The sequence below is a fragment of the Triturus cristatus genome, chromosome 9, assembly GCF_964204655.1.
Source record: "Triturus cristatus chromosome 9, aTriCri1.1, whole genome shotgun sequence".
Lineage (NCBI taxonomy): Eukaryota > Metazoa > Chordata > Amphibia > Caudata > Salamandridae > Triturus > Triturus cristatus.
The window spans coordinates 50858463-50878514 of record NC_140592.1 but is presented as its reverse complement, the minus strand read 5'-3'; the positions used below and the strand labels follow the sequence as shown (position 1 = coordinate 50878514).

Genomic DNA, 20052 nt, shown 5'->3' with positions numbered 1-20052 from the left:
TTTTACACACACAGAGCAAATAACCACAGCAGGTTTTATATCCCACATTAGCACATTTATCTCATGGGTTGTAGACTTACTACAGGGTAGAACAGTCACCAGGAGTATTTAATTGTTTTCAACTCCCATTCTCACATTATCTCAGTTCAGTTTATGTTATATACATTGGCATTTTCTATTTTTGGAAACATCGCGCTACCTCACGACAGAATACTTTACGCACTCATGTGAGAGTCCATTTTTCATAGACTATTTTTTCATAGGTGATTCTTTCTGGACATCATAGAAAACATAATCCCTTTTTTAATTCGTTTTTTTCTTCAAGGTTCATGTCTTGACTCGCCCACAGGGTTCATTTAATATTCAACACCATTCTGTTGAATTATCACAAATTTCCAGTAGTTTTCATTCTTTCTTTTTTACATTAAGTCTCTTTCCCAACTATTTCGCATTTGAAAACATTGCTTTTATCATACGCGTTTCATTTGTTCATTATTCCACCGTTCTAAGATGGCGCTTACTACTTATCACTCTGGAGCAGATTTCTCTCGATCAGTCCTCTTTCTATAGCTACGTTCTCTTTAAACGCGGTATCCGTGGCGTTTTCAAACCCGACCTGAATCACGGAGAATTTCGTTTCTTCTATGTCAAAGCTATTATTAGGTAAGGCGGTTTTCATAGCATTTTGATCTTTACACCAGATACCTCCCCTGAGAATAGTTCCTGAAAATTTTTTTTCTTGTCATTATTTTTCAGTAATTCTGAATATCACACTTTAGAGGTAAGCGAGCAGTTACTTCTCATTATCAACGTTTGAGCATTTTAGCTTTGTCCTTATATTAGTTATGATTCTGAGCTTGATCCAACGCTCAATTAGTATTTTCGTTTCTCCACAGCTTGCATACTAAATCCTCATCGAGGTAAGCCCATGAGACGGTTTGATGTTAAAGTTTCGTTCAGGCAGTACTTTTCCTCTAAACACTTAGAACACAGGGTATCACTAACTCATTTTTTACCCTCATTTCACAGTGCATATCAAGCCAATAATCCATTACAGGTAGGATATGATCATATAACAACTCATTCATATCCACATACTTAATTCATGATTTTGAGCCTCCAATGACACCATCAATGACACACATGTTTACTTTCATTTCAGATCAGCCCCTGATGAAGGAACCACTGTGTTCCGAAATGCATTGGGCATACATACTAAAATGTTATGCAATGATCATGTAATGTTTTGATGAAATTTAATGATGATGTAAAAAGTTATTTTTATGTGTCATTTTTCTTCATAATGTACATCAAAGCATATTGTATACAAACTTCATTATGCCACCACGTGTGATATATTAACATAAGGTTGAATTTATGTTGACATTGTCAGAAATAAACTGAACTATTTTTCGAAAAACTGTAGTGTCTCAGTACACACCAGGCGAACAGTGCACAGCTTTACACAAGCCAACAGCTTGTCATTTAACTACAATTTTCTCAGTAGAAGTGGACAAACTTCTACCCTGCTGTCGCACCGCAAATTTAAAACTCATTCAAGTTGAAAAGAAAAATTATAAACGGTGTGCTCTCCCGACCACATAACTTCTTAAAACTATAGATGTACACCAGAAAATTCAGAATTAGGTATATTTGCCTCAGTTTTGGGGAACTTTTTCAAGGAATGCAATATGTTGCAGCATGCCAAAAAATCAGCAGAAATAAGAATCAGCTATTAGAGTCACGTAAATATTTGAGACAGGTTTCAGCTTCTTAATGTGCTTAATCCAATTAAAAGAATTTTGCTAATAAGCATATTTAGTGATTCTTTTTCCTACTTCTATATGCTAGATGGACCTCACTTATCTACTAATAGAGGGCAGCCCCACGAAGGGCAATACACTTGCCCATGCATCTAAGACCTCCCTGATCCTGTTGATGTTTAGGAAAAAACTAGTCCAAAAAAGTGGCCCAAGCCAACACTACACAAAGATATAAAATAAATGAAATAAATATCTCTTCATCAATGAAGGCAGAACAGGACTTTGTCTTAGAGCAATGCATATGGAAAGCAAGACTGGTTAGAGGGTCTTAAATGAGAAGTCGGAGCAATACACATTTTAATCACTAAATATGCACAAGAAACCGTGGTTGTATTTTTCACAGCATCTTTGAAACTTTTTTGAGTTTAAGGGTTAGCTGTGTATTTTATGCCTTTTCTAAATATGATGAATTAGTTCAAGCATTCGAGCTCCAGAAGCCCACAAATGTCGCCGCATCACTTACCTTTTGTCCTTGGATGCCCTCGGGACCTTTTGTGCCGACAGGGCCGGGAGGACCATGTGGGCCAGATGTTCCCTCTGTACCTCTAGGCCCTGGTACACCTATAGGACCTGCCACACCCTAAAGACAAATATAGATGTATTTAGCATTTAATGAGAAGTAGTAAACTCACAATCTCCACGTCATATTCCAAGCCTACTTCCAAAAGGGCAATTGGTTCAAATAAAAACATTGTTTGCATGGGATAATTTTTATAATTGTGCAAACCATTGGCCTTTTCATATCCTGTCTCTGCAGCGATGAAGGTTTTTTTTTCTATAACGCCTCTTTTTGATCTTTGTTCACAATATATTGGGCCATTTGACCTGCCCTAGGCCACAGGCATGTATTAAGGACCAAATGTATAAAAGTTTGAAATACTGAGTTCCTAATTGCGGTTACCTGCGAATCGCAATTAGGAAATCGCTATATCAAATGTATGAGTCCCACTGGTTCGCAAATAGACGTACCTCATGAATATTAATGAGGTAGGTCTCGGTTTGCGACCCACTGGGAATTGCTAAAATCACAGGGATGGTGGCCTGCTGGGGTCAGCAGACCACCATGTTTGTGATTGCTTTTAAATAAAGCAATCTTTTTTTTTTAAAAGCAGCTCGTTTTCCTTAAATGAAAAGTTTTCTTTTAATTTTTTAAGAGCAGGCAGTGGTCCATGGGACCACTGCCTGCTCTTAAAAAATGCTGTAGCAAACATTCACAAAAGAGAAGGGGTCCCCAATTTGCGAACGGGTTACCACCTACTTGAAGTAGGTGGTAAAATGCGAATGTTTTGCGTCCACATTCACGATTACAAAACTTTCCTACATACCGATGCGATTTGGTATTAAGAAGGGACACCCAAAACAAGCCCCTTCCTAATAGCGAATCTCAAACCCATTTTGCGATTCGGTAACAAGTCACCGAATAGCAAAATAGGGTTTTCTGCATTAGAAAGCATTTTTTGCCTTCGCAAACAGCCCGATTCGCAGAATCGGCCCGTTTGCGAATACAAAAATGCTTGATGCATGTGCCCCTTAGTGAATTGAGGGCCTAAGGCTTGTGATCTGTCTAGTTGGCAAGCATGCTAATAATGCTTGAGACTCAGAGAACAGCTCAATTCAGACTGAATGTGACAGAGCGATAAATGAAGGAGATAAACAGTAAAATGAGTCCCATGTCTGTGGATTTATTTTATTATACTGAGCTTGCTCTGAAGGTCTAGAAGTTCCTAAGTAATGAAGTTTGATGTTTATCCTGATCCTTTGATATTTGTGGTGTTCCCCTCCTACATGACAGAGGCAAAATCTTTAGTTACTTTTGCTTCATTGCTATCTCAAAGTAGTTTTCACATCCAGTTAATCCAATAGCAGTAGTCTCAGTCATTTCAAGGACGTCTGTAGACACAGGCTAGTTCTGAATAGAAGAGCGGCACTCGTTCATATTCAATATTTTGTCTGGCTGCAAAGTCTGCATTGATAGTGTCATTACATCTTTCTTTGCTCCCAGGGGAACGCTGATCTAATTCTCTGAGAGTCAGGTTTTATTTAGAGTTTCACAATATAACATCTCAAAGGTTCCTTATCTAGATCCAAAGCCTCTATTAAGACATCAGAAGCTCCTCGACATCTTACCCACCACTGATCGAGGGCATAGAATTTATTATAATGTAGACTGGTTGATAGCAGACGGATTTTGCTTTTGTAGCAAATTCTTTTCAGTTAAAAAAGGCTACAATTGAGTGCTATAGTACTGGGGTCTTCTGCAGCCCAAAATGGGCACTGTGAAGTTGAATGTGAGGTGACTTCTATAATTTGTTGTATAGTTGGTGGTGGCCACTGTGTAGGTCAAGAGATGTTCTCTCTACTTTATTTCCAAGGTCAACACTTTGTTCTTTTGCTTGCCGCGTCAAAGGGGCTACATCTAAAACGAGTATTCTCCACTCGAGCTGGAGTGATGGAATGGGGTGAAATGCAATTTTTGAGGTCATTTATTCCTGGAATTTGTGCCTTGCCCCACTGGTCAGTTTGCAGCTACATTTGAAGGTTGCATTTGTGTCTCTAGGTTCATGCTTGAGAATGGAAGAAATAAAGAGCCAGAGGGCCACTTTGTTGTCATACATTGTTTGCAATTCAGTTTTCGGAGTCCATACGATGCTCATGGAGATTCACAACATTCCTCTTCTCCCATCCCATTGCCGAATCACAGAATCTTCTTGCTCTCTTTGCCCCATTCCTCCCCTTCGCACTTTGCTTTCTTGAGATAAACCACTGTTAGTCGTGTCCAAAAGCCGGTGAAATTACAATTATTTGGAAATTGCTAAGCATCTACATTTGCTCAAGCGCTCCAATTGTTTCCATGTAAGAGCTCCTTGCCATTCTCCTCCAAGAGGAACACTTCTGCAAATACCAGGGGCTGAAAGTTAGCGGAGCACAATCTCCCACCGGACAGTAATAGAGCTGAAATCAGGATTCTGGTACTTTACTACATTCAGATAATAATTAATTTGCCTGCAGGCATGTTTCATGGCTCAAGCCACCACACCATGTCCAACATGCCAGTAAGAATCACTGACCAGTGATTTGTGTAGAGGCTTCACACATTTCAGTGATTCTAAGCCTCTCCTGAGCTTGCATGCACACTGCATGAATGCATCAGTACATAATCAAACGTGCACAGTTTTAGTCTCAGACTGTTATGCCACATCCCCTGTGTCTTCCTCATCCCACCTGGGAGTCCTGCGAATGGGAATTGAGACTGTCGTGTTTGGGCCAACTCAGGCTGGGAAGTCTTCTTGTAAAACAGGGCGGCCGGGGGCATTTAAAAACACTTAGCAACCAGGGCCTGTCATGCTGATTCTCCAGAGCACTCCATGTCCCTTGATCTAACTTCAAATATGACAGTATTTTTTGGACCTGGTTATTTTTTCCAGCTCAATCTAAGATGGTGGCCATTTTTTCCCTGTCTTTTATATGGCAGCCCAAGTGGATGGAGACTGGAGGAATCATGGAATACTTCTTGTACCTACCTATATCAGGAGAGCACTTGGGACACGTCCTTGTGTCACAATGCATTCAGAGGTAGTTTCCATCACGTTCTTCACCCCCTAGCATAATTTTTGTCCCAGGTTTTTCCTTGTCTTGGATCCTCTTCCAGAACTTTTTCAGCGTCCTCTCGTCTCCAGTTTACCTCATCTCCATCTGTGATCTCCAGTCTCGAATTTATCCTTTTCCTGTTGTTGTCGACAAGGTTTTTTTCTTCTGTCTTTTCCTCCTTGTGTCTGGAAGGCACTTGTCACATTGCACGAGCATCAATGTGGCTACCAGAAGGGGTCACCCTTACCTCTGGCAGACGAAGACCAGAAACTATGAGAAACTCAACGCCCAGACACTGACACAAACTTGCTGTTGTTACTCACTTTAATCATCTCATGATGCACACCTTGTTGTATTAATCATCTGAAGTTAGAATAGTAAGTTATCCTGTCCTAAAATGTTGAGGGGTAGATTAATTCCATGTCTCTGGTCCATATCTAGAATCATTGCTAGGGGGACGCATAGATAGACTGCCGGGTATATAAATACGGGATGTCAATTATTTATACACCTCCCCTCCACTTCTAGGAAGCATCAGCTTTTAGGAAGTCCACTAACTATGTGCCAGAATGTAATCTAATGTTAATGCGAAACCAGAGAAAAAAACAACTGCCCATTAATTTCAGATGCTGGTCACATCTCATCACAACTCAGTGCAACTCACCCGTTCTCCTTTATCTCCTTGGTCTCCTTTGTGTCCCTGCTGGCCTGCAAAGCCCCTGTCACCCTGAGAAGAGATGGAGAAATCAAGGCAGGCAGAGAGCTTTATGCAAATCATCAAGTCACATATTCGCAGTTCATCCCTCACATGCAGGCTAGAAAGCGTTATTGACATAAGTGAGTCTAAACTGTTTTCTAGGGCCACTCGCAGCACAATCCATGCAATGATGGTCTATTTTAAGCAACTGAGCTTGGGTTGTTTGTGTTTTCTATCCTAAAAGTGAATGCAAATCTTTATTTGAGAGGTCAAATGAAGCAACAAAGTTGTGCCACCCAATAAAGACAAGAGGAGGGCACAATCAATGGTTGGTTATTGCAGGGTTTCCTGATCACAACCAGACCTTACAGGAACGGTGATTTTCACGTATCCTCTCCCAGAACAAGGAGTTCAGGAATAATCAACCAAGGCTGTTCTTCAGTGCAACAAAATTAGCGACAAAGCTCAATATGGGCATTTTACGAAACACAGTGTTCAGATAACATTTTTAATTAAATAAAGCTGATTGAAATATGCCTTTAGCATTGTCCTAATGGTTTAGGCTAAAGAGCCTTATTTTGTGTTTGGAAGATGGAATACTTTGTCAAAACATGGTGGATATCTCGTCTGCTGCATTACACGTACCACAGGTTATAATACTGTTATACAGTGGACAGGACATTGCCAAGTATGTGACGGAGTATCCCATTGACTAAACTCAAAATAAGGCCCTAAGGGAGAAGTATAAGATGTTCTGCAAGACTGGGCCTCCTCCCAGCTGATATCCACAAAAGGTCCAAAATGCCATAAACTTGTGCACACCTTAGCCTAGTATTTCTAACACTACAAACACGATGTTCCTCTTCCTAACCTTCCAAGGCTTTTCCGTAAAGTCACATGCAGGCAGGTCATCTTACCACCATAATGTTTGTGCTAGGGCACTTCTTGAACCCCACATCTTTAGTCCTGCTCTTGCCGCATATTAGAGTGACAAAAACTCTTTACAAAGGAAATTTCATGAGAAATGCAAAATCCTGCATATAGGCGAGGCTGTTTGTCATTATCGCGTTTATAAAGGCAATCCAGCATGACATTCAGCTCGGTGGAGCAAAAGTCATACTTTGCCAACTCTGTTACTAGATTTAGCTCCTGCTTCAAAAACCTGCAAGTGCAATTGTGACATTTTCTGTCCTACTTCTGATATACATGGACATAGTTGGGAGGGGGACTGTTTGCATTGGCAACAGGTATCTGGAATGTGTAGAATATTGCAATTTGGTTTATAAAATATGAGAACTGTTCTACTAATATACATTTTGAGCTAATTTTCAAATAGAGATACAAACATGTATCTCCTGAGAAAGGATTCAAAAAACAAAATGATCACAAACAACAAATTTTAGAATCAAAAGACATTTAGAGAATTCATTTTTGGTGAAATATAATTTTGAAGGAATTACCAAATATAAAGGAAAGTGCCAGTGAGTGTGCATGTATTAACTGGTTAGGATGCATATGCAAACATCTACAAGGAATGTGATGATCAACTGTATGATCTGAAAACAGACTTTATGCCAAAAATATACTGTTTCACCCATGCCACAACCCAGCTAAACAGTAAACATATTTTACACATGAAAAAAAATTTTTGGTTGGCAAATAATACTCTTGTGCAATAGCATCAACTTTTTTATTACATGAAAAACAATTTTACTTATAACTTCTCAAAGAAAGGAGTTTAATATTCACACTGCAAATGTTATCTGAGGTCTTTTGTGACAGCTCCCTGGGTGGTTTAGCATGAGTATCTAAGGGCTCAGGTGTTTCCTTCAACTACTTGTCAAGTATGATGGATTCCTTAAAAATTGAAACCCCAGTGAACCTGGCTCTTTACAAGTGTCTAGTATACATTTGTGATCAATTGCAAAGTGTGACCCTTGTACACCTAGATCTATTGTTTCTGGTCTCCAACTTTTTGGGTGAAAGCAAGAAGATGGTCTATGTTTTGGTGTGATGCCTCCCTGGTCATTCCCACAACATTTCAGGTAAGGACTGCAGCAGAAGTGAAACTGAATTGGATCGAGAAAATGAAAGATGTACTTACCACTTGCTGTGAATCTGAAGAACACCCACACACAACAGGGGCAGATAGTAACTTTGAATTAGCTTTAAAGGAATCTCACCTTGGGACCTATGAGACCTTCTTTGCCTGGTGCACCCGGCATTCCTGGAGCTCCAGATTCTCCCTAGACAGAAATATATGGAACAAAGTTAAGTAGACATAACCACATATTTTTGACTCATAAAATAACCTTGTGTCATATTGTTGCTGACTTCGCTTCATCCCCATAAACCTTTGAAATGCTCTTCCTCCCCAGGCACAATTTGCTCAAACTCTTTCATCCTTCAGGGTCTTCCTTTATATTTTGCTGCCATGTTTATATCATGGCAAGTGATTTATTGTGTTCTTTTTCAAATAAATTAAATAAAATACACATGAAACCGACTGTGTTGTCTTACCATGTCTCCCTTCCTTCCTGGAAGTCCCATTCTGCCAGGAATGCCCGCGTCTCCCTGAAAGAAAGGAGTAGGTGTGAGTTTGCTTTAACCTGTTGTCAGCAGGACAGGTGACCACTTGCAGAGGAGTGTCAGCCTTATTTTTGCTGCGCTGCAATAGTGGTGAGGGATGTTCCCATAAGTGAGCTTTGATAAGTGTACTAAGAACCACCTCAGGAGAAATATACTGATCACAATCCCACCATGCTAGTGTAGCTTGGCGGAATTCCTCCAAAAATGTTGTTGATGGAAATGTGTCCACAGAGTGGACATACATTGTCAACACCTACACTGCAAGTGCCCTTACCATGCGGGGAGTTTTTTCCAGACACACCACTGCCACTTGTAGGGTGTTCCATCAAAGATTTGCTATGGTTTATACAATGTTCTTCCACAGAGGTGGCCATCTTAAGTTAGATGCTTCACCTGACACCATTTTCAGTGGCTTCATCATTGCTCATGGTGGACACCATTGCAAAGCTAGTGGAACCTTTGCCATCAGATACATCAGACCACCGAGTTCTTTTAATATAGCGAGCGAAAGCAGCAGGGGCCGTGAGTCCCATTTGTAATTTTACAACAGAAGCCACATTGCTGACCTGATTCAATTCAGACCATTACTGTCCTGTGGCTGGGCCAAAGAAGAAGGTGCAAATATTAGGTTCAAGGTGAAGTCCCTAGGAGGCTCCTTCTAATCTTGGTATAGAGGGCTTCGGTGAGAATCACATTTGGCGAATGAAGCATAGCAGTGAAGCAAATCTGTGCAAGTTCCCATAATAGTTATGCAATTGTTTAGTTCCATGTGACAGGTTGATCACTCTTACCTTGTCACCTTTTTCACCGTCCTGTCCACAGGCTCCTTTCATCCCCCGATCACCCTGAAACACAATAATGATCACTCATAAGCTGCACAACATCAATATGAGATCTAAGCAGCTTCTTCAGTACCTGGAACCTAGTGACAATCAATGTGCTAATCTACACTATCAACATACTGAACGATTGATCCTTCTCATGTGGGCATCAGTGAGACGGGTTATTCTATCAATACATCCAGGTCATGTAAGTTCTGTACCTTGAACATACTGACCATCAGAACACTGTCATCTACTAGCAACAAATCCATGCACTGACCTTTCATACCCTCTCCTCAAGTGACCATCAGATTGCTGTACTATACAAGAAGCACATCAATGTCCTGTTCTTTTTGTTCCCTGTACTGTTGAATATAGTGACACTCTCTTGACTTTTTGACTTCCACAACCCACCTTTCCATGCAGTTCTTGCTGCAAGCCAAGCATATAGCACTGCTACACCACTGCAAGGTATGAACTCTCTTGTGGTTTCCCTCCTTCTGCTGGAGTAAGCTTCCTGGTGGCTCTACATTTATACCTTCTACACTTAGCACCACTATAACAACCCTCTTAAAAATAATACCAGAAGAAAAATGTTCCTCAGAAGCCTAACTTATGATAAACACTTCCCGATTACTGAGGGTCTTCAGAGGCTCCAGCTCATTGAGAAATCCTATTTGGCCTATAATTCAGCCGGCTGTTGGGTGTGTTTACCTCATCATTTACCTAGTGGTTATTCATCTGGATGCTCTCCAGCCACCCCCACACGATGTAATCGCCTTCCAGCCATGTGGCACGAAATGTATATGTTCCATCACTTTTATTTTGTGGTGTTGCTGTGTGCACCCTAAGTGGCTAAGGATATGCCCAGATGTGGGTCCAGTGCTTGCCGCACCACTGGATTCAAGCTAGCCTGGCGGATGAGGGTTAAAACCCTGAAACTGGTCCCAGGATGCTTCTTTTCCGGTCCAGGGAGGACCTGGCTTGGCAGTTCGGGCTGGACTGTTCTCATGGGGAGCAGGGTTAAGACTGATTTGCATATGGCTGGGTCTAATCTGAGGTGATACGGCGAGCAAAATTACGATGGATTAAACCTAGATCTGTTACTGGTGGTGAATGTTTTAAAAGTTTCATCACTGACGTTGTATTCTGGAATACATTATCTCCTTCTCCTCCCTTTTGGTAGATGGTCCTCTTAAGGCCAAGGTGTAGGTTTGACGTCTACTATCATTTACCGCTTGAGGAGCGGTGGCATTTGTTTAAAGCACGGGTATCCAGCGTGGTGGATTCAGCAAGGTTAAGATCATGCCAGATTTTCAGGATCACCATTGAATATTAAAGTGATTGTCATTAAGATTCACTGTATGTAACTGTACCTTTTGTGGATATCTTGTAAATCTGGCAAGGGTCCAGCCATTCTGGGCTGAGGCTGGGCGCCCCTGCTCTACATGTATGTATTTATGTAAAGTATTTGGTAATACTATAGCATAAACCTAACCAAAAGGCATCAAAGTACCTTATATGTTCAAAGACAAGCATAAAGTCAACAACTGTTAGGAGTGGAAACTGGTTTGTGAATGGTTCATGCATTGAGATGTAGTGATCGTTAATGAGGTGCATCTGCAGCTCTTTTTAAACTGGAGCAGCGTTGGGGCATCCCTGATGGATACGGGGATAGTAGGGCATATTTACAAGTGAATGGAGAAGCGTGCCATTAAGTAAAAGTTGCTAAAGCCATGCTCCGCCATTCTGAAAATGCAGGGATGCACCGTATTTACAATGGTACGACAAAACCCTTCGTTTTCACTAGCGCTGGCACTAAGCTCAGCTGCCTAGCGCCAACGCAGGCAGTCTTGCATCATAATGCAAGGGTGCCTGAGTTGAGGGAATGATTGTTTATGTGCAGGAAGGTGTCCCTCCTGCCCATAAACAATCACTAATGGTGATTTGTGACTCCTATGTGTTCTGCATTATGCAGCACACATAGACGTTTCAAATCGCCATTTTTAATGATTGTTTATGTGCAGGAAGGGTCACCTTCCTGCACATGAACAATCACTAGAGAAATTAAACATTTCTCCTCGTTTCCCCATGTTAAGACTAGATTTTCCATGGTCTTAATTTTGGCGCAGCCCCTTATTTACACTACCCTTGTAAATAGGGGGCAGTGTCAAAATCAATGGGTGTCGCGGCAGAACGCCCATGGCAACACCCATCTCCCTATCCTTCCACGCTAAGTGTAACGTGAAAGGGGGCCTTATTTACAAGGCTGTGTTAAGCCATGTTCATTGGCAATAAGCCTTTGTAACTATGCCCGTTGTTTCATATCCTGGTTGCATTGATGGACTAGCCCTGCTGTCTTGTTTTTTTCCTATTTACACTTCTTAGTCTGCAGTACGGTGGTATCCTGGCTGTGGGTGTGCCGAGAACCAACAGAAATGGTAAGCTTGTCTGCATGAGAAACAGAGGGGTCATGATGACTTTGCAAATCTGCAGCTGCTTTTGTAGATGGTGCTGGCCAGCAAGTGGAGCCAGAGGACTTCCACCAGGATGGGGGTGATCTGATCATATTTCTTCAGGCCCTGGATGAGACGTGCTGAGGGTGCCCTTAAGGGTGCCAGTGTGGAGTCTGGGAGGTCATGGAGCACGGTGTTACCAACTTCCAGATCTGAGAGTACGAGGACTTCATCTGCAGTTGTGAAGTTGCTTTCTGGAAGTAAATGTTTCACTTTCTTTAGAAGACAAAGAGAATATCAATCTGTCCTTGTTTTCTTTGGTTTTTTGCAATGTGTTCATTGAGGGTGAGGTTGGTATCCAGGAAACTCCAAGTGACCATAGATTTGCCAAGGCATATATACCCCATTTGTCGTTTACTTCAGGTGTCTGTTAAATCCCTATTGGATCTTTCTTTACGGGGTATTGGATCATGTCTTTTATCAGAAAGCATGTCTATGGGCATGAGAAAACATAAACGATACCCCCTGGACAGGTGTGGCTCATACAAGCATTTATCACTTAAAAGAACTGAGATCAGTGTGAACACCCATCCTCAAGTGTATCCTGATAGCCCATGGTCTTAGTTCCCATGTGATGTGACTTTGTGACTTGAAAAATGCATTTACCTCGGTGGCAACATCTAACGAGTTGGAAGCCAGCAAAGGCCACTTACCCTTGCATCATTTTGAGGTCAGTCCATTGAGTAGGATGAAATTTAGCAATAGGAACACCTTATTTACAGGGCTTAAAAATAGGGGAAGTCCAGTATATAATAACAAGTAAACAATAAGATATTTATATTAAAGATGCCATGGAACTTGCTTGAACCGCACTATTCCAGTGTTGCCAAACCCCTGTTTCCCCACACCACTTAGGCCCTTATTATGAGTCAAGCGGAAAGGAACCAACTAATTGAACTCAGTTATTCCACACCCAGTTTTTCCAGGTTTAGGAGAACCAGACCCCATTTTACTGTGCACTAATCCTGCACAGTCAAATCACATGACGCTTTTACTGCTGAATTCAAGTGGTATTAACATCTATAAAAATCAGTCCCACATGATAATTCCCTATTCCATGGGGTTTAACCCATAAGTTCACAGTACTGGGTCGGATGTACCACATGATAACTGTATATTTGCTTGTGAATCTACCTTGCGGTAATTCTGCCCCAGTACTCTACAGCTCATAACTAGTGCCTTAGAGGTGCAAGAACTGCAGGGATTCTGTTAGCAGAGCCTCTGTCAGAAGCACTCCTTGCACTGTCTGCCCTCTGTTCTTTTCCACCATTGCTTTTTATCAATTCCCGATCAATGGAAGATGGATCCAGTTTCATTCTTCTGAGGCTTTGTTGTTCCGAGTACAGTTTGGCAGACCCTTTCATGCCACGTGCATTTTAGTTCCCACCTTATTTTGTTCTCTCTTAACACTTGAGTCAAAGTACTTCATGATTTGTCTCCTCATTCGTGCAGCAGTACCAGGACTTGCATCACTCTTCTTCCAACTTCCAGTACACTTTGCTAAGTTCTATATGTACAGATGCCCTACATTTATAATTTGCAGGGATCCTGAGATAGCATTCTCTCTTATCAGCATTCCAGTAATGACAAACTTCCCAGACCACCTGCGCAGAGGTACCATCCCTTCTTTTTTCTTCTGCCCCTGCAAGTTCTTCTGTTACTTTGACTTCAGCAAGAGTTTGTATGGCCACTGACTTAGATCGTTTTGCAGACTGATTTATGCTGTACTGTACCGAGACTCACCCTGCACCACTTTTTCTGAGTTGGGCCTTGACTTCTTGTCCATGTCCATCCAGAGTAACAAGGGTGCTTGAAAGGCTAACTTTTCTTCACAGACTCCCAGAGTTGATATTGCTTGCTTGTCCCTGCAGCTATATGAACCAGGAAAAGCATTAAGGTTCAACTCATTCTACCAACTAGTCTGTTCTTGCTCTTCCGGCATCAATACAGTATCCTGGGCATTACCCAGAATGTCTTCCTTCTTCTTGCTTTCCATGACATTTAACTTCTTTTGGATTTTTTGTGGTAAGAAAACAGCTCTGCAGAAAATTGTCCAGTACTACTGCATTCCATGCACTCGTTTACACTCACTTGATTAACTCGCGCTTTGCATCGCGCTATGCGCCTCAATACCGCGCTATCATTTTTAAAGCTACCCTTATAACTATTTGTGTTTTTCTTAGTTGTATTTTGCCCTGATTTTAAAAGGATTTATTATAACCCCCTCACCTGCACTCTAATGGTTCCTTCACCGCTGTTTTGGCGGGTCCGGTCTCTGGGGTGGGATTGGCTTTGGGCGCCATCTTGGAGTGGTGGTCACTTTGGGCGCCATCTTGGAGTGGTGGTCACTTTGGGCGCCATCTTGGAGTGGTGGTCACTCTGGGTGGGTGTTGCTGACGAGCGGTCTAGCGCTCCGGCTGAGTGGAGGGACGCCTATTTAAAGCTCCCTCCAACGCGCAGTGGTTACGCGCAGTGGGCGTGCCTTCGCTGTGCCTGAGTCGTGCCAGAGTCCGGCCCGTCTGCGCTAAGGAGGAGCGGCTCGCGGCAGAACTCTGGACCTGGCCATCATGACTATACCTTTGAGAACTTATAGTAGGGCCGATCTACTGGCCCTTCGGGACCGATGTACACGCTGCGAGTTTTCGCCTGTAGTCCCGCTGTGTGGCCCATATCATTGTAGGTGTGGTGCTTGGTCATTGGAACCCCCCTCTCTTATACGCTCCTTGGGGCCTGTTATAAAGAGGATAGGACAACGGGACCTGAGTATCTGGAGCTTAAACGTCAGATCTGTGGTAAAGCACCATCAGGAGGTTTACGACCTTCTTATTGATAGTTCGCCGGATGTGCTTTTTCTGACGGAAACGTGGCTCCAGGACTCTGACTCCTCGATAATTAACCTAGCCTTTCCCCCAGAGTATGCTATTTTCACTTTAAATCGGACGACTAGAGGTGGAGGTATTGCGATGGCCACCAAACGGTGTTATCCCTCCGAGTGGAAAGCCGCTGAACTTTTGGGGTGTGAGGGTGCCCTATTTAAAATAGCATTTAGTCGCCAGTTTACCTTCTCTGGGTTATTAATTTACCGGCCTCCGGGCTGTGACTCTGTTTTTAGGGCTGCTCTTCCTGAGTATATTAGCATAGAGGCACTAGGATGCGCAAATTTTAATGTTGTGGGAGATCTTAATCTCCATTTGGACTGCCCTTCTTTACCCTCTATTAGGAGCTTTCTGGCGGATCTTGAGGCCTTACAGCTCTCGCAGATGATTACTTTCCCCACACATAAAGGTGGGCATTTTCTTGACCCGTTCTTCACAAATCTAGAAGGACTCAGAGTTTTTGGTTCCTCCCAGTTGGTCTGGACAGACCACATGCTGGTGAAAACGGCATGCTCTTTGTCTGACTCTCCTTTTCTATCTCAGGATAGACTTGTTCTTTAACGACACTGGAACAAATTAAGACTGGAGGATTTTTACCATCAGCTCGAGAAGGTTCCTTTAGGTCCGCTCACCGAGGTCGATTGTGGATACGACTCCTTCTGTGAGTGGATATCTGGTGCCCTCGATTCTCTGATTCCTATGTGTTGGTCCAAGTGTCACCGGAAGGAGCCGAGCCCTTGGTATGACACTTCCTTGGCATTTCTTAAGAGGGCCTGTAGACAGGCCGAAAGATTATGGAGGAAGTCGTACGACCCAGATCTGAAAATATGTTATCTGGCCAAGGTCAAGATTTATCACAGGGCAGTGTGTCAAACTCTCGCTTCCTTTTATGCTCAACAGTTTCAGAACTCTGCCAATCCATCGAAACTTATTTTTAAAGTATTAAAGGACTTGATGGCGAAGAGAGCAACTGCAGTGGAAATATGCTCGGACTCACATTGTTAGGGTTTGGCCTCTTTCTTCCATGAAAAAGTGCAAGCCATCTATCGCACTTTCCCAACGGGTTCCCTGATGCTAGAGCAGGTTGGTCGCACCTTAGGTGAGGGGGAATGTCTTTCCATCTTACCCCCCTTATCTCTGGAGGTGTTTGACTTTCTCAGCGCCAAAATCAAGTCTGGATCTCCGGCAGACCCGCTGAAACCGGCCCAACTCAAGACCCTGGCACCGGTTTGCCGTACCCCGGTGCTGTCCTTGATCAACCTGTCTCTCTCTTCTGGAGTGGTTCCCGTTAGATGGAAGCAGGCAGTAGTCACGCCAATTCTGAAGAAGGCGACCCTTAACCCCCTTAAACCTGAAAGCTACCGCCCTATCTCCCTTCTCCCTTGGGCCACGAAAATAGCGGAGGCCCATGTGAATGCCACTCTTACAGACCATCTTGGTAGGCTTAACATTCTCGACCCTACCCAGAACGGGTTCCGTGCGGGTCACAGCACGGAGACGGCCCTTCTCTCGATGGTCGAGCATCTGCGTTCCGTGCTGGATTCCGGTCGGACGGCGGCACTACTGTTATTAGATCTTAGTGCCGCCTTCGACACGGTCTCGCACGGGATTCTGATTCGGCGTCTTGAGGAGGTGGGCGTTTCTGGCTCCGCCTTGCACTGGTTTCGTTCCTTCCTTACGGATAGGTCATTCCAGGTGGCGATCCCGCCCGGTAAGTCGTCATCCTACCCGCTAGACCAGGGAGTCCCACAGGGGTCTTCACTGAGTCTCACCCTTTTCAATCTGTATGTGAGACCGCTGGCTGCGGTCGTCAAGCGGTGGGGCCTGACCATGGTCTCTTACGCAGATGACACGCAGCTGGCGGTCACACTGAGTGGGGACTCAGACCTGGAGGCTCCCAGGTTCTGTGATGGTCTGCGGGAAGTGGCTAACTGGATGAATTCCAACTGTCTCCAGTTAAACACCAAGAAGACGGAGATTATGGTGGTTGGTAAACAGGTGGCTTTGTGGGATGACAAATGGTGGCCTTCGGAGTTGGGTGTGACTCCCCTCCCAGCGGCAGAGATAAAAAACTTGGGGGTGTGGCTTGATCCTTCTCTGAGTTTCATCTGTCATACCAAGAAGGTGGCGGCTTCTTGCTATGGCATCATCAGAGGACTTCGACCCATCCTCAAATTCTTTGATGCACCCACAAGACAGCTGGTGGTCCAAGCATCAGTGCTGTCCAGGCTGGACTACGCCAGCTCCCTACTGGCGGGGATAAACCAGTCAGAATTTCTGCGGCTCCAGCGGGTTCAAAACGCTGCGGCCCGACTGGTGACAGGTCTGCCTAGGCGATGCTCGGTGTCCAATACTCTGCGCTCTCTCCACTGGCTCCCTGTGCAGCAGAGGATTAGATTTAAGGTTCTCTGCTTTGCATTTAAAATCCTAAAGGGTACTCCCCCACAAATTTTGGAGAAATTGCTGATCCCCTATGTCCCCTCTCGCACTCTTAGATCGCTAGGCCAGAACTTAGCAGTGGTCCCGCGTTTTAAGTTGAGCAGAATTGGTGGCCGCTCCTTTCGAGTCCTGGCAGCGAGTTGGTGGAATTCTCTTCCTCCACAAATCCGGGCCATCGATGAACTCCTTCAGTTTAGACGGGCTATCAAGACCTTTTTATTTGTTTAGCTTATCTGTTGTGTCTCGTCTCCTTTTGTCCGCTTTTAGTGTTGTGTTGTGTTCACCTTCTCAAAGCGCCAGGACGCCTCTTTGCTGGGGCAGCTGTGCGCGGTACAAATAAAAATAACATAACATAACATAACATAACATTAAATGTACAGGGAGGTGAATGTGTAACACTGGCACCCAGGCAGCATTCCTTATGACAATACACTGTATGAACTGATGTGGTTTGTTGCAGTTGCAGACACACAAATTCTAAAAAGCCATAGTGTTGTCTGTGCCTTGGAATATTCGGTTTCACAAAGAGCACAGAGAGTGAGAGTGACAGAAAGAGATAGAGAGATGAAACATAAGTGGATCACTGACCTTAGGTCCTCGCATTCCAAAGGGCCCCAGATCTCCTTTCTCTCCTCTGCCTCCTGGTATTCCTTCCTTTCCTGATAGTCCCTAAACAAGGATCACCAATAGAGCGTTAGTGACTGGCTGGCTCCTCATGTGCTCATGCAGAAGGAGTGAAAATGTAAGTTAGAAAGGGACCTTACTGGCTCGCCAGGAAGTCCCGACTCTCCGACTTCTCCCTGCCAAAAAAAGAGAAAAGAGAGTTAGGACATATTTACATCTGGTGTAACTTCTAGTTATAGTATTTTATTCAAGGTCCTAATCTGGATTTCCAGAGCAGAGTGGCACTTTGACATAAACATTAGCAGTCACCCAAGTTGCTCTCTGTTCTCCCTGTCCTGTCTTTGCTGATGAGGAAAACCTTGAAGTCTCTTATAGTATCATTAAGATGTTGTTGTATCTTTAGCACTAATAATTATGCATCACCCAACAACAGAAAGGTCAATCTCATGAGATAAGGAACCATTCTTTGCTCTTGATTACATAGGTTTCATCAATGCCAGTGCATTGTCTGCCAACATTTGCACTGGTTGTAGAAGAGTTTACTTGAGAATGCTCTATGCTGACGTATGAGCATGTTCTTCTCTTCTCCAGCTGGGGGGGTGGGGATGAGGGTAGAATGCCTTGACTGAAGACGTTACAGTTACCTTGGGCATCTGTGACATTGAACTACTGATGAAAACAGCTGTATAATGCAAGCCTTAAAATCCTCTTCCCCAGCACGAGGTGTCCTGCCCTTTTTGCTCCTCTAAGAGGTACCATGCAATGCTGACCTCTCAAATATGCGAGCATTTGCCAAACAAAGTAAGTCTGGGCACATTGAGGCTGTTTTATTGACATGCCTTCCTGAGAGGCAATGTCACAGTTTGGAAATATGAGTGCAACATCAAGGACAGCCGGACAGTTGTCACTGCCAGTGAGAGGACCATGTGAGTTATCAAACACATCATAAAAAGGAAAACAACATCATACAGACGAATTTCTATTACCACTAGAGTGCAGAAATCCCAAGGCCGCCATCCTCTCAGACGAAGTCTTTCAGCCAGGGCCAAGGGCTTTCCCTCTTCATCAACTGTGTGATGATGCAAATTATACCTTTATTAGAAGAAACTTCACCAACGAGTAGCTTGTGAGCTACCAGTAGCTCTCCAGATACTTGTAAGACACTCTCCTAGGTGCCGCCCTGCCAACTCAGTTAGAAGCTTTTGCTTGGGTGAATTAATATATCAATACCAAAATTAGAAAGCCTGTATTCACACAAAAATGTGTGTATTTTCATAACTCATGAGCTGATGTTTGGAGACAAATGGTTGCATTTCCAAAACATGTAAGGCTGATAATTGAATAATACTCATGCAGCGTTTGGGTAAGCGTATTACCAGTATTATTACATTGGTGCCAGGGGCACTGAAGCTGTGGCTCTCATGTATTCCCCACATAGAGGCACTCCAAATTGACAAAGCCTTTTTTACCTTACTGCTGGCAACCCTGCACCAATGTGATCACTGCTGGTAACCTTGCATATCGTGGCCATTAACATGATCTGGTCTAATGTTGTCGCTACTAAGACACTAATAATGTTAGTAGCTCTGGGTGATTTTCATTAAACATAAGTTGCTTTTATTGCAGAAAAGGTTAGATTCCCCTGATTCAGTTGATCACAAAATTCAGAGATTTCATTCAGGTTTGCGTGAATATTGCTGATCTGGTCAACTGAGCCACAGGGTCAGATAAGGGAGTCAGAAATACCTCATTCCACCAGAGCAAGAGAAAAGGATGACACAGGCTCAGTCAGACCCTCTCTTATCAGATCCACCCCACTGACTCTCAATAATATTATTGTATTGATGAAGAGGAAATGCAACTCAGACTGCTATAATGATATCCGCATAGGGAGAAACCTGATGCACACTTTTAAATGTAGTGTCCATCCTGCCTTTCATTTCAGTAATGCCTGTGCTCAAGCTTTGTTCCCCTTGTTCTGGAGCAAACCATAGTCACTAGCCTCACAGAACAAATACTATTTTGCACTAATGATCCAGGCTACTGTTGGTCTCTTCTGAACCTTTCATTATCCTGTTA

General features: G+C 43.3%; 1 protein-coding gene across 1 annotated transcript in view; it reads right to left on the bottom strand.

Annotated features, from left to right (window-relative positions):
* LOC146797369 (uncharacterized) overlaps window positions 1–20052 on the bottom strand; it is a 401286-nt gene that overhangs the window by 52256 nt on the left and 328978 nt on the right. Inside the window, exons 88-94 of the mRNA XM_085624372.1 lie at window positions 18114–18149; window positions 17938–18018; window positions 9489–9542; window positions 8629–8682; window positions 8292–8354; window positions 6076–6138; window positions 2287–2403 (exon numbers count right to left, since the gene is read on the bottom strand). Coding sequence (XP_085480498.1) covers window positions 2287–2403; window positions 6076–6138; window positions 8292–8354; window positions 8629–8682; window positions 9489–9542; window positions 17938–18018; window positions 18114–18149 — 468 coding nt within the window. The remainder of the gene's footprint in view (window positions 1–2286; window positions 2404–6075; window positions 6139–8291; window positions 8355–8628; window positions 8683–9488; window positions 9543–17937; window positions 18019–18113; window positions 18150–20052) is intronic.